At 32.0% G+C, this 26,146-nt stretch overlaps 1 protein-coding gene across 1 annotated transcript; it reads right to left on the bottom strand.

The window, feature by feature from the left end:
- Positions 1-286: 286 nt before the first annotated feature.
- On the bottom strand, positions 287-8,705 carry LOC108980052 (non-specific phospholipase C4-like). The gene is made up of 4 exons (XM_018950873.2): positions 7,874-8,705; positions 1,841-2,250; positions 1,564-1,734; positions 287-850 (listed from the first exon to the last, which is right to left on the bottom strand). Exons 1-4 carry the CDS (start codon positions 8,515-8,517, stop codon positions 498-500), a joined length of 1,578 nt encoding a protein of 525 aa, XP_018806418.1. The 5' UTR covers positions 8,518-8,705; the 3' UTR covers positions 287-497.
- Positions 8,706-26,146: the final 17,441 nt, after the last annotated feature.

The raw sequence follows: 26,146 nt of genomic DNA, 5'->3' as shown, positions 1-26,146 counted from the left end.
TCAACGCATTCTCGCCCGCCTCCACCGCCCGACGTCGCGGAACAAATTAAGCTACATCCAGACTCTCAATTGACGCAATACATATCTCAGCAGCAGCCAAAGCACAAACAGCCCCCCACCCCCTCTCCACGACCCAAATATCATGAAATCAGATTATTATGAAACTTGTATCTGAAACGGCAGCTACAAAAGATGCGTTCTGGATGATGCCCCCTCCTGCTGCTTAAATTAGCAGAATCGAGAAGCATGAAAGCATTGATACATTCGGAATAACCCGAATTAGTTCGGTATGTATTCAAACTTCTTCAATAATTTGGCATTAATATAACGAGAAACATACAATAATAACATGATCAAATCATACAAGAAGAATAGTACTGCATGTGCAAGGCAGTGTCAGTACATTATTATTGAACAAATAAATCTATAAATCCAAACGAATTGAATAATTAAGAATACTGCACCAAAGGGGTTTGTTGGGTACTGATGGAAGTTTTTCAATCACTACAGATCAAACAAGAAAAGATCTTGTGCACGAAGGATTTGTTGGGTGATGATGATGATGATGATGATGGGCCGGGGGATGTGGGGCATTCAACAATCTCGTCCTCGTCTACTCCACTTGCCCTGGCTTTCTCACACTCGTTCAAGAATTTCTTGAATCCATCTTGAGCATATTTAGCAGCCTCTGCAACAGTCATATTTTCCACCAGTTTGTCGGGGTAGATGTCCTTTCTATGGTCCCCATTCAATACTGCAGCCAATTGTACTATCTCCTCTTGAAACTCGCTCAGTTTTGCATCTTCTTTTGCTCCACCCTCTCGCATCTCCTCAGGTTCCCCCAAACTAACTGCAATATTTTTTTGCATCAAAATTAATATGGTTTCTAGCTAGCTACCAATTTTAACATAACATCTTTGTGTTCATGAATAGAGAGAGTCAATATATTTTTTGGTAATAACCGTATTAGTTAGGACTTTTTTGAGGTCTTTTAGCAGTAGTCCTTTAATTTTAGTCATGCCTTCAAGTGAAGGATCAAGGAAGTGCATGTTGATATATATATATATTTTTTTTCTCAGCTAAAGGGGAGATGGGGGCGACCAGTGTAATTACCCTCCCTGGGCGTGACCTTAAGAGCCCCTCCTTGCTGTGGAATGTCCAGTTTAAACCATAGCTACTACCCAATGGGCGTGCCCGTCACCACGACACCACCAAGCTGTTAGTCGGTCCAAAGCCCATCCCATAGACTTTTGGTTAGGCACTACTCTCACAAGCGGTTTCAACTTACGCCCAACTCAAACTCCTGACCTCGAGGCTATGGAATACCAGCTCATACCAACTAAACTACCACCTTGGTGGTGTGCATGTTGATATATATATTTATTGATATGGTACATTTTAAATGGCTTTTAATTTAAAACGATATGTGCTTAAAATATGCCACATAATAGATCATGTGATGGGTGACAATAAAATTTACGATGAAAAACATTATTTTTCTTACAAAAATAAGAACATAAAGACTAGTTGGTGTCAATTTATAAAGATGTAATGAAGGTTTACCTGGACAATCTGTTCTTGGGCTATCTTTACTCAAAACAACATCAAAAGTGCCCGCCCATTCATCGCGCTTTGTTAGGAATTCTTTGAGGTTGAAAATCTTTTTGACAGTTGCTGCAATCGAAGAATGCTCGAACTCTGACGTGGGATATGGTCCTGATGGCCCATGCAACACTGCATTTATTTTGATCATCAACGTACGGTCAGTTTCTATTTAATTATTCCCAAAGCTACTTTAAAAAATCATAATTTTTAAAAAGGAAGAACATGCAAGACATACCTGTACCACGCTCAATCCATGGAGAAATCAAGAGGGTCGGAACCCTAACACCAAGGCGGTCGAATTTGAAGTTATATGGTGCCGGGCCAACGATGTCATCGGGGCTAGGGACTCCGGTCATAGGCGTCGGAACATGGTCGTAAAAACCACCATGCTCATCATATGTAATCACGAACAAGATTTCATTCCACTGTGGGCTTGCTCTTAAGGTTTCATACACTTTCTTGATGAATTTCTGACCTACTGAGACATCATGAGAAGGGTGGTCATCATTTGCAGGTATGGATAAAAGGTCGAACCATCTTTGTTCGATCACAACATAGTTTGGCAATTTCCCCTCCTCGCAGTGCTTCTTGAAGTGTAGATCAAAGTCATGGAAGTGTGCCAAATATTTCAGTTTTCTAAGATTCCTAGAGATCACAATCAAATCATTCGATTAATTAGAAAATGATGGAAATGGTAGACATTAATTCCCAAGTAAAGAAAATAGCAAAGTGAGTATTTGTTTAATGAACATTTTCCATTTTTTTCCTTCATCGGTGGTAACAAATCATTCAAATGCGTACAAACCAAAAGTTCATTGCCAAGCAATTGGATTACTCTTAAAACAGTTGAAACTACTCATAAAACCTATTTCTATGTTTTCGTTTTTCCTAACTAAAGATCACGAGAAAGAGAAAGTGGAGATCTCATTCAGTCAGTCCAAACCACCAAAGTGCAACACAAACCAAACTGCCATGGCTTTTGGCCATAACAGTCCAATATCCGGACTATATCAAAACCGCTAAAAGCAGCTTTTCCGTATCGGGAATGGATGGAGACTAGCTGAAATAGGATGTTTGTTGGAGTCTTCTAGCCATTTGACTCTTGGCTAGGCCCTGTCCGTACGATGCCCCGTCGATTTTAGATAGTTTCTAATCCTTGATGGTATGGAATTCAACCTAAGTACGTGTGGAAGTGATCATCTCTATTCCTCATCATTGCATGCATTCAGCGCGGCCTGTTGTCTATAGGGTCTCTTATTCTATAATCTGTTTATATTCCTTGCGCATTTGGCCCACATGTAGAGTAGGGAGAGCCACCATAAAATTTTATAAAAATAGCTTATGGCCCCTAAAATAATTTAAAAATTCCCATACCCCTTGAAACCTCTGAAAATCTCTCCCTATATAGCCCCTCGATCCCAAAATCTAAAATAGCTTTTGTTAGGTATAAATATACGTTGTGGATGATGAAAGATTGTCGGGTGACCAAAAGAACAATCATAAGAAGCTCATGAGGTACGAAGTGAGGAAATGAAATTATATATAGCGTATCGTTTAGGATCATAGGATAATGTAAGGAGAGCCATCGTAACCGGTAGAGAACCTTAACCGATGAGGCTTATCTCGTTAGAGGTTCATGCCGATCGATAAGATATGTCGTGTAAGAGACACTTTTGCCGGTAGAATGCTATCAACTCCGGTGTATATATGTATGTATGCATGCATGCATTGCAAATTAGATATGTATGTATGCATACAACTTCTCTATTAAGAGAATACAACTTGTCTCCTACTTAACCATTGGAGGGATTCTCCACTCATGAGATCACTCAAGGTTGATTCTCTGATTGTAGGTGACCGAGAAGAAGTTGCAAGCACCACAAAAAATTGCATCAACAACTTTCGTAATCAACAAAAAGTTCTAATTGATTCTCAAAAAAAAAATAAAAAATCAACAAAAAGTTGTAATAACCCACAAAATTTGTAAAACATATTTTTCCTTTCAAAAATCTAAAAGATCTATTATTTAGTTTTTTTTTAAAAAAATATATATTTTTAATAATAAATTTCAAAAAAATAAAAAATAAAAGAAGTTTACGTACAGCCTTGTTTAAAGTTTAAAACTTTGGAATAAATTTTTGGAAAAATTTTCACCCTGAACTACCACTACTTCATTGTTTCTTTTTGGAAAAAAATCATTTTCAACCCCAAACTAAAATCCAAAAAACCGTAACTTTCTTGCATCTTTCTTTAGGTCTTTTCAATCTTTCTTTGTTTTATCTCTTCTTCACAGCCATAATGGCATAACATTGAAAAGGTGTTGACATTTTTTTGATTGAAGGTGAAAAACAATTATTTGAAATTTATGATATGTCTCTATTATATAATATGGAATCACAATCACATTACATTTGTATATTATTTTATTTTAATACTTAAGAAATATTTAGATAGTGAATTGAAATGAAAAGAGATGAATTGAGATGAAAATTAAATTAAATATTATTTTTTAATATTATTATTATTTTAAACTTTATAAAAACTGAATTTTTTATTATATTTTATATAAAAATATTAAAAAATTATAATATTTAAATAATATAAATTGTATTATATTTTTTTATTATTATATCCAAATCAGACGATTATATTATTAGGCGGCGATGAAATTAATGATCATTAAAAGGACAAGCCGCCTTATTATAATAATATAATCCTGAATTGTTAGTTTCGCCAGTAATTAATGATCATTTTACAGGACAAGCCGCCTTCCTTTTTTTTTTTTTTGGGATAAAAATTATCGAAAGTACTGTTAAATGCCATTATTAATTACTGGCCAGTGAATCCACTAGTTAGATAACGACGACGATGATCGTAATAATAATAAGGGTGATGCTACAGCCCCGCTGGGAGCTCTGTGATATTTTATATGTGTTTTATTTAAAAAATTTTTTTATATAAATTTTTTATTATTTTAAAATATTTTAAAAAAATAATATAAATTTAAAACATCATTAAAAAAATATTTTTTTAATTAAAAAGTAAAAAAATATATATTAAAAAATACTTTCTTAATCATGAAGTAAAATAAAAAATTATAAAAAGTATTTTTAAAAAAATAAAATAAATTTAGAACATCATTACAAACACTTCCTTAAATAAAAGTAAAAAAAAAATCATTAAAAAATAATTTCTTAATCACGAAGTAAAATAAAAAAATCATAAAAACATTTTACTTCGTGATTAAAAAAATATTTTTTTATTAATATTCTAAATATTTTTTATTTTTTAAAATATTTAAAATTATTAAAAAAATCTATATAAAAAATAACTTAAAAAAAACACATAAAAAATATACTACTAATCTCCAACGGGAGTTCCCAACGAGAGATAACTTAACAACGGTGCTATTTATAAGTCTTATATTATGTATATTCATTTAAAAATATGTCATTTTATTTATTTTATTTTATTTTACTTACAAATATGTCTAAAATTATTTTTATTACGTGAATAAAAAAATAAAATAATATATATTTTTAAATAGATATACAAAATGTGAGACTTATGTCTAAAACTTTTCTAATTATAATAACTCAACCTCACTTCTTAATAACAGTTACTTATGTTTAGATATAGAAATGATTTTATTTTATCTCATTTTATTATTATAATTTTTAATTTTTTTTATATAAAATATAATAAATAATTTAATTTTTTAAATTTTAAAATAATAATAATATTTTATTTAATATTTAACTTTTATCTAAAATTATATCACCTCGTTTCAATCTTACAAAATCTCAAGCCACTAAATGATCACATGCAAGTATCTATTCACAACGTACGATTAGGTTAAAAGGTGGCTATTTTATTAAAAAAAAATGGAAACTTTAAAGGTTCGGCTCATGATGATGATCACTATTCTTATCTCAATGGAATTAATTTCTCTTTGAATATAATTTACTTACTTAAAGACAAATTCTGCTAACATTTAATTATTTTTGTTTGTTTTATAAGGAGAATAGATCCATGGGCAATGAGTCCTATCTGGGATTATTCAAATTGTGTAATAATATTATTTTAGGATTGGATCATGGTTTATACTTTTTAGATAGAAGTACATCGATTCATGTATATACGGTAAGGATGCTCGGTCCCATGAGTTTGTCTTCTCAAACTTCCTACTAGTACTGTAAATTGTAACTTTTTTTTTTTTTTTTCTTTCAAATATTTTTTAAACATTTTTTAAAAATAAAAAAATACATCACTTTATTAAGAAAAAATATATTTGTAACTATAAATTATGCAACTGTCGTGTAATCGCTTTGAAAAAAATGAATAAAATATGAAATCTACATGAAAAAAATTAATTTTTTAATAGTAGATCTTATTTTTTTTCAAAATAATTACACGACAGTTACATACTTTACGGTTACATGTAGAATTACTCATTAATTAATAGTCATTTTTTTAATACTAAGAAAAATTAAAAAATAAAATACCCAAACAGCAACTCTGAGAGAGCAAACTCATGGGACCAAGTATAATATATATATATATATATATATATATATATATATATTGCCAACCAGCTATTGTATATATAAAGAAAAATTCTACTTATCATTTTTTACAACACATGATATTAATATATGATTTATTATTTTTATCTTTATATTTTAAACACACATATTAATGTGTAAATATATATATATTTAAATAAAAAAATAAAAATAAAAAGTCATATATTGATACGTGGTGATATAAAAATAATAAGCAGCATTTGTAATATATAAAATTCAACTTTCAAACAAAGGCGTCTCCATTATTGTAGGCTCCAACTACTCGATTAAGTGGGAAATCAGGAAGGCCAGAAAGCCAAAAGCTAGCTAGGACTTTCATGTGCAATGCATGTGCATAATATATATATATATATATATATATATATATATATATATATATATATATATTATGCACATGCATTATTCGGTAACTATGCTCCGTGACCGCACGGCTGGCTGATCATACTAATAATAATATAATTACTTGAAAATTCATGCATGTGAGTCAATTAATATATATGATAATCTAAATGTCATGCTAGGCTGCCGCCAGCAATGATCGCTCTATGCAAATATGAGTTTTTATTTTTTAATATATTTAAATATTTTTAAAAAATAAAAAATATATTAATATATTAAAAATCATTTTTTAATTAATTATTAATTAAAAAATTAATACACCCGCGATTAAAATAAGAAGACAAACTAAAATTTTTCTTCTTTTGGTTGTTCACCAAACCTAAAAGGACTAATACTCTGAGGTACCCAATTATATTATATTCACAATCATTTTCATTTTAAATTAATATTATTTTTATGAAAATAATTTATAAAATATTATGATTTTATCAAAATATTCTCATCTTAAAACATGATTAGGTGAAAGAGCTAGTAGGATAAAGAGTAATTATGTGTTTATCATTAATCTTTTATAAATTATTTTTATTTTTTATTTCTGTATCAAAGAAAATAGTCAGTCTTAAAATCTGTCCATATGTACACACATATATAAAAAGAAATATCTTAAACAGTGGTAAATAAAGCCACGTACGTCGTGTACATATATAAATAATTAATTTTGAAATTCACTATAATTAAAAAGGAATTCAAAACAACAATAGTAATTTCTTTTTTTTTTTATACAAGTTGGTGTGGTAGACTTCCACGTTAATTATGTATGTTTAGTCAATATAGATTGCATGCTTAATTGTAAATATATATTTTCATATAGTTTTGGAACAACCAAATTGTAAATATCAATATGTTAATATTGTTGCTCTTTCAAAAGATATATTTCATTTAAAAACAGCACTCACTTTATTCATAAATTTTCTATTTGAGCTTGTCTCATTATATATATAGCAAGTGGCTCATGTGGATGACATTTTTTAAAATATTTTCAGCATAATTAGTCAAAAACTTTAAAATTTATTGAAGGCTAGTTTAGATAGTGAGATGAGATAAAATGATATGTTTAAGATAAATTAAATAAAATATTATTTTAAAATTTGAAAAGAATTAAATTATTTATTATATTTTATGTATAAATTTAAAAAAATTATAATAAATAATATGATATGTGATGAATTGATAGTATTTCTGTATAGTTAAATCGAGAAGAAAATAGTAAAAAAAAAAGAATCTAGAAATTGTGGTTAAAAACATATAAATAATTAATTTGGCGTTGAGATTAATGTCGTTACCTGTAGTAAAGGGTGGCCGGAGGGTACTGATAATAGATCCCAAAAGTAAGACCAGCTTCATGCACCGATTCAAAGATGGTCTTCTGAGGCATCCCTGCAATCAGCTGCTTTGTGTCATTGCCGGTCAGCCCGTGCGACGTTGCCGAATGCACGTACTGTCGGTTGGGCTGCGTCGATGCCGGAATCGACGCGAACCACCTGTCGCACACCGCGAACTCCGCCGCCAACTCCTTGAAAACCGGCACCTTGTCCGGTAAGTACCCGTTCATGACCGTCTCCGACAGTCCCTTCTCCGTTCGCTCGGCGTTTTGAGCGAACCCTTTCATTTCCGGGGCCAGGTTTTTCGCGGCGGATTCCTCCGTCCAGGGCTCGCCGAACACTTGCTCGTAGATGGCTTGGAACGAGTGGCCGGGGTCCGGCACCACGTACCCGGATTTATCACCGTAGTAGATTACCTCGGAGTTAGCAGGATCGGTTGTTGAAATGGAGTTAGACTGATCTTTTCCGTCTACGCCGTTTATTTCAGGGTTGAGGGACTTCATCCATCCCAACATGTGATCGAAGGAGCGGTTTTCTTGGACTAAAACAACGATGGTTTTGATGGGGTAGGCTTCGCCGCTGCCGCTGCTGGATTCGGCAGCCATTGAATAGATCTCTTGGGGCAGGCTATATATGGTGGCTTTCTTTCGAGGTTTTGCAGCTGTAAATCAGAAATTCTAGAACTGGGTCTCGGCTAGCTGTTTTTATAGGGAGAGGGAGTGGGAGAGCTAGCTGTTTTTAATACAATAAGCAGTTTAGATGAAGATGTGATAATTAGTTTAGATGAGATTGTGCGAAAATTCGTTTACTTTACTCTAGTTTAAAATTTGAAAAAATTAAATTATTTATTATATTTTATATAAAATTTAAAAAAATTTATAATAATTATATAAGATTAAAAAAAAAAGAGTTTTATTTATAATATGAGAGATTACATTTCATTTATAAATGAGAATAAAAAAAAGTATTATTTTAAAAAAAATATTATTATAATTTTAAATTTTTTTTTAAAATATAACTGTATGAATTTATATAAATAATCTCCATTTAATAATTGTATATAGATTAATGAGAATTTTATGTTTTGTTTGAGTGTTTAAAATATTATATTTTAATATTATTATTATTTTAAGATTTGAAAAATATAAATTGAGATTTAAAAAAGTTGAATTATTTATTATATTTTATATGAGAATTTTGAAAAATGTATAATGATGAGATGAAATGAGATGAAATAAAAATTTTACATCTCATTCCACCCTTCAAACTTATCCTTAACTCAAAATAAAATAAAATAAAATAATTTAAATTTATATAACTAAAACAGCCCTTCCAATTAGGAGGAACGAAATAGGAAGGAATGGAGGAAATTATGGTGGGGGGAAAGAAAGTAAAAAATTAGTTAACGTAAATGGTAAGGTTTGTATTGCGTATGGGAGACCACTTTTATCTTTATTTATTTATTTACATCTCTAAGTTCTAACAGCTTAAATTGGCTGTACTCATATGTGGCCAGTAAAACATGTTGACGTAGGTGCACGTTGATTCCACAAAAGATTCCCTTTAATTATACGCTCCGATTATTTTAATCTTATTTGTAGTTGTAAAATACGTAAAAATTATATAATTATTTTAAAAATATAAAATTTTTTATTAAAAAATTAATTTTTTATTATGTCATCTCACTATATACATTCTGTTTAAAAAATAAATATATTATTTTAAGTCAAAATATAAATAGACTTATTAAAAGTTTGTGACATGATTGATATAATCCCGACTTCGAAACCTCCCTTCCCCAATCATAAAAAAGAAAAAAAAAATGTAGGGAGAGTTTTTTTTATCAATATTCTAATATATTGGATGCATTAAGCTCCATGCATGCGTTACAAACTAAGTGGGCAAGACATGAAAGTGTGATAAATCAAATATGGAAACATGAATAAACAAATTAGGCTTAGAATTTAGGAATGTATAGAAGCATATGCTAATTAAGCCTATGCGTGCATGCAAGACTAGGTGGATGGAAGGTGCAAGATGGAGTTGGCTTGCCTTGCACTTCTGTCCAACAAAATCAGTACATATCTAAATATGCTGGTCAATGCTTAACTCTTTATAAAAACCGTATCTATTATTAAATGGAGTTATTAAATTATCAAGTCAATGTGTATAACACACCATCTACATTACGATAATATTTAATTTATAAAATTTAAAATTTATCTTTTAAATTAAATTCTATATATTGCGTAAATACTTTATGGTCCTGTTTGGATACAATAAGTGTTTCATTTTATCTTATCTCATCATTACAACTTTTTAAAATTTTTCACACAAGACATAATAAATAATTCAACCTTTTTCAAATTTCAAAATAATAATCATATTAAAAAATAATATTTTATTTAACTTTTAACTTTTATTTCAACTCACTATCCAAACCGTAGTCAAATATACTATAATCTTTACACCGACTTAATAATAAAATTTCTCTATTAGTAATTATGATAATTTATAGGGATAACAAGTGATCTTCCACCTCTTTGCAGAGAAGGTTCGATGTTTATTGAGTCCTTAGATGAGGAAGTGAAACGAGACATTTTTTTAATTTTTTATTATTTACTAAACATTTAACTTTTTTAGCTTTCTAAATCCTAAGATGCGAAATTACTTAATAATGATGTTTGATAATATGTGAATCAATGATGTTGATAAAATATGAATGCATGGAGCTGGTAATATGATTTTCTTAAAGAAAAAAGACAGAAGAATGAAAGCTCGAAAAGTGTTATTACATGTAAAAAACGATAATGAATGAAAGAAAAAGAGAGAGATCAAATAAACCAATAAAAAATTAAAGTGAGTTTATGATTTACATAAATAATACATATATAAACAAAAGGTAAAAGAGTGAATCACAAGAAGAAAATGAGTTTTTTTTTTTTTTTTTTTCATATGCTTTTCAAGTTGTTTCTCGAAGTAGGAACTTTAATTGACCACTTTTCTTTTTCACTTGTAGACGTCTATGCTTTTGCATGTAAGTTTCGACCCGTTTGTTTTCATAAATCATCTCAGTTTATCTCATCTAATTATTATAATTTTTTTAAATTTTTATATAAAATATAATAAATAATTTAATTTTTTAAAATTTTAAAATAAAAATAATTAAAAAATAATATTCTAATATATATTTTTTTAACTTTTAAATTTTAACTTTTATCTCATCTCATCTCATCTGTGTAAACAAATGAGACCAAATCGCCTAATTGGGACAAGATCTTAACTAAAACATGCAAACTGTTTTATAATTATTTTTGTTAACACGATCTTAAATGAATTGTTGTTGAATAAAACATTGAAATTCAAATAAAAAATCTCAGAATTTCTGATGAAGTGATAACACTATAACCACATTGATTAGTTGCAAAATAGGTATTTAAATATTATTATTCTTATTATAAATGGAAGATTTGGGACTTTGGACTTTTGGTTGTGTAAAGTTGACTAAGAACATGAACTCATCCAATTACCAACCAATTAAGCTTATAGTCCAATCTAAAATATTAAAAAAAAAAATGGGATAAGATTCCATCCGGTCCCCTTTCACTTCGAAAGAAAACCAAGCTACCTAGTTTTTTTTTTCTTTTTTCATTCATTTTTCTGCGTCTGTTGTTCGATATTGTCATCACAAGCTAGCTCTCATTGTAGTCGTGTCATGTCATTGCAAGTGATTTTCCTTCACCACTCGGGCCAAAGCAATGCGGTCAAAAGCTCATTCAATTTCAGAATTTCTCCCCCAAATTCTAAATTCCTAGGGATACCCCTTTCCAATAGAGCTGATAGGAGAAAATTTTTTGTGGAATTAATGGAGAAAGTCCTAAATAAACTCCATGGATGGAAATAAAAAATTCTCTCTCAAGCTGCTAAAACAGTTCTCATAAGAGCAGTTGCAAGCTCTATACATTCTAATGTTATGTCCTCCACCCTTATCCCAAAGGCAATAACAAAGAATTTGGATTCTCTTTTCTGAAGATTCTGGTGGGGGTTTGAAGACAGGGAAAAAAAAGAAATTTGTCTCAAAATCTTGAAAGTCCATTTGTCTTCCTAAATCTATGGGAGATCTTGGCATCAGAAACATGTTTTCTTTCAATTAAGCTTTGGTCACAAAATACGACTAGTCTCTCCTCAATGGATCAACAAGTCTTTGGAAGGAAGTCATTACTAAAAAATACCTTGGAACTAAATCTTTTTTGGAAGTCCCTTCTAAAGTTTCTGACTCTCGGTTCTGGAAAAGTTTGCTCAAGCAAAGAGACTTCCTGCGATCTAGCATATGCTATCAAATCAATAATGGCATCTTTACTAAGGTTTGGATTGATCCCTGAGTTTCTACCATGTCCAATCTCATCCCTGATCCAAATCCCAATTACAATCTTGAGCCTGATTTTAATATGTCCATCTCTGAACTCAGTCTTGACGAACCAAGATGATGGAATGTTCTTCTCCTCAATACCCTCTTTTCGGAACACTCATTAAGAGAAATCCAAAAAATCTCTCTGACCAATCATAATTTCCAGGATGTTCAAGACAAGATCAATTGGATTCATCACTCCTTTGGGAAATTTTCTATGAAATCAGCATATACTGCTCTTGTCAATGTAAACAATCTTTCCAATCTCAACAATCAATCTCTTAACTGGAAGAGTTTATGGAAATTGAAAGTGCAGGATAGATTGAAATTATTTCTCTAGAAAATAAGTCACAATATCCTTCCTACCAAAGCAAAGATCAACAATGTAATCCATCTTGAGGAATATCAAATTATTTTTCCTTTATGCAACACTGAACCAGAAGACATTCCTCACCTTTTTCTTAACTACATTTATTCTAGAGTTATGTGGAGGCATTCTAAATGGCCGATTGACATCACCTCTTTTTCAAGACAATCCTTCTTTGTCTAGATAAAAAAACATCCTTAACCCTTTAGCTGTCCTTAAAATTCCTGAAGAAGACCAGTATTCCTTCCAACTTTTTACCACCATAGCTATGGATAGCCTCTGGATTCTTAGAAACAAAAAAGTCCACAACCAGATATCTTCATCCCCATCACCATTGTCTTTTGTAGAGTCTATTCTCTCTATTTTCCAATATCACACAGCAGCTTGGGTTAATGTTAATGATCATGCATTAAAGATAACATCCAGACATCCAGTTGGCTATTTTATGATCAGATTCAATGTGGCCGTAAAGGACAAAGGGTCCATAATAGCAGCTCTATGTTGGAACGACTCAGGAAAAGTTATCTATGCAATTACTGACTTCTTTCGCAGTGTAAGTCCAAACTTAGGGGAAGCAAAAGCAGCCTTGATGGCAATTATTGAAGCAAAGAGATTGGGCCTGCAAAAAATATTACTTGAAGGGGACTCAAGTTCCATCATAGAGGCAATATCCAATTCTACTATTGTTCAAGATTGGACCATGCTTCCAACCATCAGTGATACCAAATATCATCTCCTATCTTTCAAAGAATAGAAAGCTAGGAAAATATATCGTTCCATGAATCAATGCGCGCACAATTTGGCACAACGACAGCGGCGACGCAAGCCTATGGCAATATCCCATTAATCCAAATTCCACCCTCCTTGTTGAATTTTCAGTGGAAAAGATCCACCTCTTTTATCTGTATAATTAAGTTCTTTTCTTTAAACTCTTGATGTATCCATTTTTATTTATATATGAAAACAATGGACTTTTGATGATTCATATTGATACGAGTTTTTGCCATCTGGGTTTCATCATGTTTGATATGGATGTATTTGACAAAAACAATTGATTGGATTGTGTTGATGCAATTTTCAGTGGTACCTGCAACGCTTCCTCAGTCACTTACAATTAGAGAAATAACTTTGGGTGATCCCAATGGGAGATGCCTTTGATCATGACTCAGTAGTTGCAATGATACGCTTCCTCATCAGAATCATACTCACGAGTTTTCGATCAGGTCTACCTAGGGTTCTGTCTTTTACGATCGTTGCTTTGATGTGGTCCCTACCAGGGGAGAGTTGTCACGCTTAAATGATGTCTATGCGTTGGTAAAAGAGAACCCAGACTCCGCCAGCTTTGAGGAGGCTCTAATCTAGGAGAATGTCGATCGTTTCTTGGTCATGTACATCGGATAGATCACGCATTGTGGGCCAAAACATTCCAAGATATGCGGGGCCTGGGCTTGCTTGCTAGTGCAAGAGGGTTGCCCTTGCTCCTTTAGAGCCCAAGTGAAAAACACTTTGTATCGAGCACGCAGGACATAGCGGTGAACCACATGCTCATCGTTGTTCCACTCATCTTGATGGTACTGCAAGATGTTCCTTGCCTTACTCCGTTGCCCTTATGACTACAACAAATTTTGTAAAATTAATGACTTTACAAAATCGTTCAAACGGTCAAATTACCGTTTGAACCGTTTTTTCTATGACGAATTAAATCATCTCAAAATTTTTTTCCGGCTCGAACGGTAAAAAACACGTTCGAACATAAAAATATTGGCAGGGAAGTAATTTCTTATGGCGGAAAAAGTTCACAACAGTTTGAACAATAATTTGTTGTGTTCGAATGGTTGTAATTAATTTTACGTAATTAATTTAAAAATATTTTAATAATTTTTTTTATGTTAAATAAGATTTTTAGTTAAATAAATATTATCAACCATACATCACATAATATAAATCAATAATTACTCCAAAAAAGATAAAATATAATTTACAAATAAAGCAAATTATCAAAACACCATATATACTGACAATAATTATAACACAAAAATATAAATAAAAAATAGAAACTACTGTGATGCGAGGTCTCTACACACATCATTGATTGTAACTAATTGTCTCTTTACTTGTGCCAAACGAGTACTGAGCGTGACCTGAGTTGTATTAATGACATTAAACTCTATACGTAACTCATTAACCTTTGTATGTAACCCAGAGATGGTAGCCATAATCTCTGAACGCAACTCAGACATGGCAGTATGCACTGCATCAATCACTACTGATGTGTGTAAGCCAATCTCAGCATGCAATATGCTGGCCATCTCCTCACTAGTAGATGTGTGTGATGCCTCGGCCTGTGTAGATGTCTCACCAGCCGGTACTCCAATATCTCCCGGTTGTGCATATCTCTGAATCTCAGCCCTGTCAGGAACAGCTCCAAGAAAATGAAATCTCGAGTGTCCCGTGTTCTATGACAGGGTAGTGCTGTTGATCGGTCCCATCGGCTCTCGGGAACGCTTGGCAGGTTCGGGCACGACCCCTACATGTAGCAAAATTCGAGTGATGAGGATCCCAAATGACAGTATATATGTCGTAATGAACCGTGCCTCTGATCGGATCCTCTCAAATATATAACCCACAAGGTCGATCGAGATGCCACGAGCGACCCATATCATAAATCTGACTCGATCCATGCCGACCTCGGTCTTGTGTTACCGAGTGTCAATATTGTTCGCAATGATCAAATTCATGATCTTGAAGAAAGAAGATAAATCTGTCTGCCTAATACTCTTTGTCCCATCATGTACCGGAGCATCTGGACCAACAATCAAGTCTCTGACCTCATGATCAGCAAGTGTATCGATCTCATTTGTGTAAACTGGTCTCTCGTCCCAAGACATCTCTGCATCACCTGAAGGATCAGACTCTCTAGGCTGTAGGTTCAGATAGGCATCAAGAAGCTTAGGAATACCCATATATGTAGTGAGTCCGTCCTTTGAAAATATAATAGGAGCTCCTCGAACACAGATCCTGTATGCCCCTCCATCGTCTGGGCTGGCACCACCGAGCTCTTTATAGAACTCAATAACGATCTCAATGTAGGAAATGAACTTCATTCCTTCTTCTCGTTGATCTAAGATTGGTGCCCAACCACGATCATTGAATACTGATGGGAGGGAATGACCCTCCCATATAAGAGCCACAAAATCAGATAGTTTTACATGTCGCTCAAGTAAAATAGTCCGCTCTCGAACTGTTTGGATGGAAGGTTCTCCTGATCTACCACGTTTATAGCCCCTATAAGACATTATTATGAACCTGAAATTATAAAAATAAAGTATATATTCAACATTAGTGATAAAATCTAATTACGACGAAAATATTTATAAAATTATATACTTTAATAAACTAATTAATAGAACAATTCAATGAAACGATGAAAACAATTTAATAAGCTGATATAAACAAAATGGTTTGAATGTAATATAAAGCGTTCGAACGAATATAATATATGGTCGAATGGACAACTAAAACCGTTCGAACGTTTAAAAGTTGTTCGAATGTAAGGGTTAAATAGTTCGAATGCGTTCGAACCAGTGTTTTAAATTTCGTACTGTACCAGCCGGTACGGCCGAAATTTTTCGTTTCGGCCGTCCGGCCGGTACAGGTACTATATATGTTCCGTACCGGCTAAAATACTGGCCGGTACTAGCCATACCAGACTAAATTTCGGCCTGTACCGGCCTATATTTCGGCCGGTACCAGCCGATATTTCTACCTGTGCTTTTTTTTTTTTTTCCATTTTTTCAAACTACAAACTTATTTTTTAACCCCTAATTCAGACTAGACTATTTATAATTTATATATATATATATATGCATTTATATATAATTTATTTATATATAGACTATTATTTTGAAATATAATTTTTATATATATTTATATATATAATTTATTTATATATTAACTATCCCGAAATGTTAATCTGAAACGCTATCCTGAAACGGTACCGGTACCGAAATATTTCGTTCCAGTGCCTTGACTGGTACGACGTCCGGTACAGTATTCAAAACATTGGTTCGAACAGAAACCAGATCGAACTCGGCCATGGCTGAGTCAACTCAACGGCCATGAAAAGACCCAAAAATCCATCAATTCCGTGGTTTCTTTGACAAAACACATACTACTCTTCATTTCTAAACATCCTACGGTAGATTTATGGTGTTCTATGGTGAGTATTGATGAAAAAATATAATTTTTCTAAAAAAAGAATAAAATCATAAAATAAACGGTAACATAGCTTTTAAAATGCATACCTTCACTTGGGAGGAAGTGTGTTTGATGTAGGTGCTGATTACGGCAGCAGACGGCGGCTATTAATGGGCGTTCAAACGTTTTCTCTCATTTTCAAACGGTAGGAACGACGGTGTGAGAGAAATTTCTGTCCGCGATAACTTATATATGCATAACCGTTCGAACATTATATTGTACCATTCAAACAGTTTTACACTATTGTTCGAATGTTAATATCGAACGGTATTTGTTTTAAGTTTTGTAAAAATTCATATTAAATGTATATTATATTTATAATCCTATAAATTAATATAATATATATAGTATTATAGTAGATTATAGATACTGTAATATATATTTAATATTATAATATATTATAATATATATTATGATAGTATAATACTTTAAATGAAAACATAATAACTTATATGTATTTTATTATAGTATAATAGTAACATATCATAATATTTTACTATCAAAGTGTTATATATGAGGTTGTAATATATATATATATATATATATATATATATATATGATAGCATATAGTACTATATGCTATGAGTTTATACTTAACTAATATATATCATATTATATATTCCATTAGACTTTAGTATATAAGTTATATATGATACTATACTTTACTATATATAGAGTATAGATTACTAATATTCATTCATCTTATAAATTTCTCTATACTTTACTATGTGATCTTAGTATATTTGAGGCTATATATATGTGAGTATATATTACTAATACATATGATTTTATATTTTCCACTATACTTTAGTATAGAATAATATATATGATACGATATATATGATATATAGTATACATTACTATATATCATATAGTATATATTATTAATATATTTTCCTTTATACTAATTTAAAATAGTATAATATATATGATACTATATATATGATATATAGTATATATTATTAATATATATGATAGTATATATTACTAATAGCTATCTGCATCTTACATTAGGATAGTATACTTTATTATACTATACTATATCTATGATATTTAGTATAGATTACTAAATATATGATAGTATATATTACTATATATATGATAGTATATATAACTAATACATATGATCTTACAGTACTTTTCATTTAATGATGAAAAAAATATATTTAAACATTAAGGTGATATGTTTGAACGGTACTTGTAAACCGTTTGAACACATTTTTTGTGTTTGATTTACGAAAAAAATATTCGAACGGATTATTACAATAGTGGAAAAACATTCCGCCAATTAATGACTCTGTATAACAGTTCGAATGTTATTTGTTACGTTTGAACGGATTATTGCAGTGGTGGGCAAATATCCCGCCAATTAAAGATTCCTGAATTACCGTCCGAACGCAATTTTTAGCAGATCGAATGGTAATCCAGAAATTTTTTCGGGCGGGAAAATTGGCGTGCTAAAATTTTTCGCATTCGACCGCATTTTATTTACATTTGAACGGATGGTCATAACTTATAATCTTCCCGCACGCCGTTAGTCCGCACTTTATTTTTCTCTCCTCTCTTTCACTCTTCTCCGTTTTCTCTCCAAAATCTTACATTTTGTTTACACAATCATTCATTCTATCATCTTACAAAAATGATTGCTTAGTATATTTTGCTTAAAGGTATTACTTTCTTTATCATTTTACTTCTAAATCTATCATTTTTTTATTGATTTTGTAGTTTATATATATATATATATTGTGTAGATGTTTGTTAGATTAAACACAAAATATGTTTAATAGAGGGCTGATATTCGAAGTATATATATGTTGTATATTTGTTAGAGAGTTGCTATTCGAAGTATATATATGTTGTATGTTTGTTAGAGGGTTGTTATTCGGAGTATATATGTTGTATGTTTGTAGTGTTTTCTAAATATGAGTTTGTGATGATGTTTTATGAGATAATACTCATCTGAATTGGCTGGTGTTTGGAATCTGGGTTGATACCGTTTTAACGTGGTTATATACCTTTCGAACAAATAAACATGTTCGAATGAGATATAACCGTGTTCGAACGGTTGTAAAACTTTCTTAAACCTTAATATAAATATGTAATATTATAGTAGATTATATATAGTATATATATGTAAGAACTAATAATACTTAAACTCATATTGATATTTAGAAGATAATAGTTGTAAAAACTATCTTACAACTAGTTACTTAATATGTGTTAAAATTATATTATAAAAACATAAGGTTTAATAATACTTAAACTCATATTAATATTTAAAAGATAATAGTTGTAAAAACTATCTTACAACTAATTTCTTAATATGCGTTAAAATTATATGTAGTTAACATAAGGATTATTAATACTTAAACTCATATTAATATTTAAAAGATAATAATTGTAAAAACTATCTTACAACAAACTTAAAAGGGATAAAATTATATTATAAAAACATAAGAATTATTAATACCTGAATTCATATTAATATTTAAGTATTAATTAAACTATGAGGACTAACTTAACTAATAATAAAAGATAATTAATATTAAACTATGAGGACCACTTAACAAATAATAAAAGATAATTTTAATTAATACTTAAAATTAACTATAATGTATAATTAAGCTAATAAGTAATACTCATGATATATTTAGGTACTTAAAATACCCATGATATATATGGAGTTATCATCTTGTATTCTCACATTTTTTTTTACTGTTGTCTTTTATTTTTGTATCTTTTACTTGGCATTGAAATAAATCTTAGATCCGTTCGAGAGTTATCAATCATGTTAAACTATGATTGATAACTCTTGAATTGTTCAGAGTGGACAGTTTGGGATTGTAAAATCATTCTCGCAAACTATCAAACTATCAAACTATATCTGTTGCATTCGACATTATGATTTTGGTAGAGTCATCCCTTATTGTTCTCTGGATATGCAGTTTCGGTGAATGTGCATTGACGATGTATTACTCGTCAGTGTGCACGATCAAACGAGCATATTTGAAGAACTATGGGGAGATGCTGCTGAAATTTTGTTGGACGTGACAGATAATAGTTGGTATGTTAGCGATTATGATCTTACAATCCTGAATGAGATAGGACCAACTACCAGATGAAATAAAGAAATTGCACTACATATTAGATAATTGATTGTTTTTTGTTGCACGTGACTGTTTGCAATAGGACATTAGACATGGATAAGAGTTGGATGCGAGTTAGAGATTGGTTGGGTGAGGATTACAATAAGTTTTTGGAGTTCGCATCTTATACAATTGGCAATGACGGTCGTATTAGATGCCCATGCCGACTTTGCAAGAATTTACGTTCTCATAAAATAGAGTTGGTGAGAGAGCATCTGTTTGCCAAAGGTATTGACCAAGGTTATACATATTGGGTCTTACATGGAGAACCGTATCCAACATCATTTGAACTTAGAGATGAAGAAGAAGACATCAATGAAGATGTACATTCTGAGTCATCCTTTGGTGACGATCCCAAAGAGGATATGGAGCAAATGCTGGGCGACATTGGTGCGGAAATGTTTATGGATGAAAGTGGAACAGATCCATCAAATTCAAATGATTCCTGCCATGACACTTTTATCCGGTTGTGGAATGATTCATAGCATGAGTTATATCCAAGGTGTAGAATGCACAATAAATTGTCATTTACAGTGAGACTGCTTCATATAAAATCCATGTGCCGAATATCTATTAAGGCTGTCAATATGTTGCTCGAGCTGTTTAAAGAGGCACTTCCATCAGACAATATTTTACTCCACAACTTTTACGAAGCAAAACAGTTGAAAAAAGGACTCGGGTTTGATTACAATGTAATAAATGCATGTAAGAATGATTGTGTGTTATTTTGGCGAAAGAATGGTAGTTGAACGAGTGCCCCATTTGCCATGAATCAAGATTGACAACTGAGAAGCAAAATGTGCCGCGGAAGGTTGTACGTCACTTTCTATTGATACCTAGATTACAACGGTTATTTATGTCACGTTTAACGGCTGTGGATATGACATGACACTCATCATCTAGAGTCAAGAATGATAATTTTTTGTCACATCCTACAGACTCTCAAGTTTGGAAGGAATTTGACTTGGAGCACCAATGGTTTGCTGAAAAACCTCATAATGTTCGACTTGGGTTAGCAACAGATGGATTTAATCGTTTGGGAACATGAGTACTAGTCATAATACTTGGCCAGTTGTAGTTATGTCATACAATCTACCACCGTGGAAGTGTATGAAAGATCCATATTTCATGATGAGTTTGCTCATTCCAGGTCCGAGATCACCAAGAAATGATATAGACATACACTTGCAGCCACTGATAGCATAATTGAAAAATTTGTGGGAGAATGGGGTCTTAACATTTGATTCATCAACAGACAAGTCGTTCAAGATGCATGTTACAGCGTTATGGACAATAAATGATTTTTCCGCTTATGCAAACTTGTCAGGTTGGAGCATTAAGGGAAAATTGGCATGCCCGACTTGTAACAAGCATGCCCAACCTAAATGGCTTACGTATGAGAGGAAATTATACTTCATGGGTCATCGCCTATTTTTACCTGATGACCATAGATGGCGTGGAAATGGTAGGATATTTGACGACACTGTTGAATGGGGGCACCCTCCACCATTATTGTCTGGCGAAGATGTTATTGCACAGTTTGTAAATGTCGGAAGTAATGATTTTGGTAATAAACAACGGAAGAGAAAACAAAGTGCGAATGAGTAGAATTGGACAAAAAAAGTATATTTTTTGAATTTCTCTACTGGTCGATGTTAAAATTACGGCATAGTCTCGATGTTATGCATATTGAAAAAAATATATGCGAGTCCATATTAGGAACATTGATGTCAATTGAAGGTAAAACGAAGGATAATATAAACTCACGGAAAGCTCTAAAGCGGTTGGAAATAAGACCTGAAATGCACTTGCAACAAAGGAATTCGTCTGTTTACATGCCAATTGGGTGGTATACATTGTCAATGAATGAAAATGCTACATTTTGTGAGTGGTTGCAAAAGATTAAATTACTGGACGGGTATGCCTCGAATTTAACAAGGTGTTTGTGAACAAATGATTGGAAAATTATTGGACTAAAAAGCCATGATTGTCATGTATTTTTACAACTTATCTTGCCTGTTGGTATCCGTGGGTTCTTGATCAGAGATGTGCTACTTGCGTTAAGTGAGCTGAGTGCATTTTTTAAAGATTTATGTACTAGAACGTTGAATGTAGAAGCTTTGGAACGTATGGAACGAGAAATTGCAGTTATATTGTGTAAGTTGGAAAATATTTACCCACCGTCATTCTTCGACATCATGGTTCAGTTAGCTGTTCATTTGCCACGTGAGGCTCAACTTGCAGGATCAGTCCAGTATTGATGGATGTATCCCATTGAACGGTTTCTTGGAAATTTGAAACGCATATTGGGTAAAAGGCCAGTCTAGAAGGATCAATTGCAGAAACATATATTGATGATGAGTGGCATACATTCTGTTCCAAATACTTCCACGGCGTTGACACAAGGTTTGATCGGCCGAAAAGAAACTTTAATGTTGACCAAGCAAGATAACGAAACGGATTTTCTGTATTTTTCCAACAAGTACGTCTACTTGGTGCTCAGCATGGTTATGATTTGTGTGAAATAAAGTTCGAGAAAGCTCAGTGATACGTGCTAAATAATTGTCCAGAGATAGAGAGCCACTTAAAGTAAGTTCAAATTAATTGTTAATTAATCATTGAATTTACTTATTAAACAATTATACAAATATACTTATTGTTCGTAATTTTTAATTAGTGATCATATTAATGTGCTAAAAGAACTGAGAGTAAATGATATAGACCAGAGACATGAACATGAGTTCCCGAAATGGTTTGAACAACGGATAATGACATTAATACAGATGTAATTTTGCACTAACATATTTTAAATAAAGAGGATTGTTAACGGTTGAGTGTTTATACTTTATTTAATATCTAGGTTGTACAAATGCATGCGAGTAATCCGAACGATATATCAGACGAACTATATGCACTGGCGCGTGGCCCCTCGAAACGCGCTGCTCAATATTCTGCATGTATTTCTCAAGGAAGTAGATATCACACAATTGATTGAAAACTTTATAGGAAAATACAAAATAGTGGTGTCCTTGTCGAAGGGAGTCATGATAGAGACAATGTTGATTTCTATAGAGTTATCATAGATATAATTGAAATGAGATACGTGGGGGAGCTTATATATTTAAGTGTGATTGGTGGGATTTAAGCAATCCTCGAAGGGGAAAGTGCCAGGATGAATATTTTCTAAATATTAATACATAAAAAAAATGGTATGAAGATGATCCTTTTATTTTGGCTTCCCAAGCATCTCAAGTATTCTATTTAGACGATCCTCAGTTAGAAAATCAATGGTAAGTAGTACAAAAGTTTTCTTCTAGAAATATTTATGATATTATCCCTGAGGTGGAGGGACAAGATAAAGAAAAAGATAATCCCTCTACTCAAGAAGCATATCAAGAGAGTCAGCCTGCCTTTAACTTATTTGTAGATTTGAGCCAGTATGAGATGATCCCATTACATAGGGAAGATATTGAGGCTGAAATAGTTGAGGCGACAATTGATCAAAGTGTTGACTCATCTAAAGTATCTACAGATGATGAGAGTGAATCTATAGATGAAATTGATATAGATGACTGATCGGTTTTGTGTTCACATTATACAGTATCTCGCAATTATGCCACCAAAGAGGAAGGAAGTTCGCATCCCATCTCCACCTGTTCCTAACTCTCTGTCTGACTCACCATTAGAGACTGACTCTACGGAACAAGGTAAAGAGCTAATACTCATTTTTTTCATTAAGATATAAGGTAATTGATACAAGGTAAATAATTAATATTATTTTATAGAGATAACAGTACAATCTCGTCACGGACGAGGCACTACTAGAGGCGTGATATTGGAAAAATATCGTAAAATAAGAAAGATTAAGGTTAACATTCTTGACGAACATACCGGAGGCGAGGGACAACAAGCAACTTGGCTTGTTTCGCATGTGGGTGCTTTTACACGGACTTATGCACCTTTGGCTACGAGTTCATGGCATAAAGTCTCACAAGATGTGAAAGAGCTTATAAAGAAGCATTGTTTGATACGTAATATTTAAATAATAAATTTTTATTGATATTATTTAATATTCTAAATGATAATATTTTTGTGTATATACTTTTTTAAGGATGACTTCGAACTAAATTTTGGTTGGAGAGATGAGCGTAGGATTGTCAAAGAGCTAATGTGTAATGCATTTTGCAAGCATAAGACGAGATGTTACGATCATTACAAGAAATATGAGAACAAGGAAGATGCATGCCAGCATCCTTTTCAGGATGTCCAACCTGAAGAATGGGGAAAACTTTAAGACATGTTTGAGGATCCATCATATAAGGTACATTAAATGAATTCTTTATGTCATATTTGTAATTTTTCATTTGCTAACTTTTACAACTTCTATGCAAGAGCGAAATTCTATAAACAAAACGAATATATCAAAGTTAAAGATTCATCATCATGCAGGCTCAAGATCTTTCTATCGCCTCTCTCAGAAATTGGTAATGTATTTTTTTTTTTTAATTTTTTTATTCTATGTAGTTTGTTTTTAATATAGATTTTATATCTTAACAATGTTTCTTGTAGAAAGAGTCAGACACCAATTTTGATCTGACAAAATTATATGCTGCATCACATACTAATAGTAATGGAGAGTAGAATCATCCCGATGCTCGTGAAAATTATGTAAGTATTATAATTTCTTTTAATTAACCATATTTAAATTATTGTGTCAATATTAATTTTATATGTTGTGTGTAGGATAAAATGGTTGCCCTCCGTGCTGAAGCTGCATTAGATCATAATTCATCAACAAGTGATTTTGAAATTTTTACACAAGTTCTGGGTCAACGTTCGAGCTACTTGAGGGGTTTTGGTCGCTGTATAAAGCCTTCAGGATTTTCATCAATGTCAAGAACTACTGCCATTGCGTTAGAAAATGCAAATTCTAGGATCGAAGAATTGATGGCAAAACAGCAGGAGTTAGAGGCTCAATTGATGAAACAAGCAGATATGTAAATGCGCATAAAACAACAAGAAGATCAACAAAGAGAGCTGTAACTTCAAATGCAAGAACAACAAAGATAGATATAACTTCAAATGCAGATGCTTATGCAACAAGTCAGGCTTCCAAACAATTGAATTTCATTATAAGTGTTTTTGCATATTGAACAATTATATATCACGTACTGATAATTTTATTAGTATTATTAGTATTTTATTTATTTAGTTCTGACTTATTAGATTAGTATTATTTATTTTGAACAATTTGTAATGTATTTTTGAAGTATAAATATCTATTTGGTTTTAAGTATTGTTCAAGAAAATAATAACCATTCGAACTCTCATCAAAGGTTCGAACATAGATAAATCAGACACAATTGTTCGAACATTGAAATTTAGAGTTCGAACGGTAAAAAATTTCTCGCAGTTCGAACGCTTTAGTATAACTAATTCAGTATTTGCGTTCGATCATCAATGTTTTTGTTCGAACGTTTCTTCATGTGTATTTGGTCGAACAGACTGGTATCGATCGACTGGTCATGAAATACCCGTTCGAACTGTTACTCATTGTTTGAACGTTATTTCCGACGTTCAAACGGATTTTCGAGACGAATTTAATTCGTCCCAGAAAAAAATCCGTTCGAACGCGATCGAACGATCTAGCTTAATTTCGTCCCAAAAGATATTTTTTGGTATGAATTTGTGATTTTCGTCCCAAACCTTTTGGGACAGTTTTATAGGGATGAACTTGGGACAATTGTTTTTTATCTCAAAAAATATTTTGGGATGAAATGCCAGTTTTTTGGGATGAAACTTTTTGTTCTAAAAGACCTTATTTATTGTAGTGTATCCCTGAAGGCAAAAGGGAGACTCGCCAACCACCTCCTCCCCTACATGTTGATCGCCTTGTGGAAGTGATTGGGTAAGAAGCCTAAGACTTTGATTCGTTCATGGATCCAAGTTTTTTTGTAATCAACCCCTAACACTTTTCTCGACTCCCTTCTAGATTCTCAGGTTGTCGCCATCATTCTCCTCATCTCTGACCTCTAGTGATTCTGTCGAGTCAATAG

The sequence above is a fragment of the Juglans regia genome, chromosome 7 (assembly GCF_001411555.2).
Source record: "Juglans regia cultivar Chandler chromosome 7, Walnut 2.0, whole genome shotgun sequence".
Classification (NCBI taxonomy): domain Eukaryota; kingdom Viridiplantae; phylum Streptophyta; class Magnoliopsida; order Fagales; family Juglandaceae; genus Juglans; species Juglans regia.
Note: the sequence above shows the minus strand (reverse complement) of the source record. Positions and strands in the feature narration are given on the sequence as shown.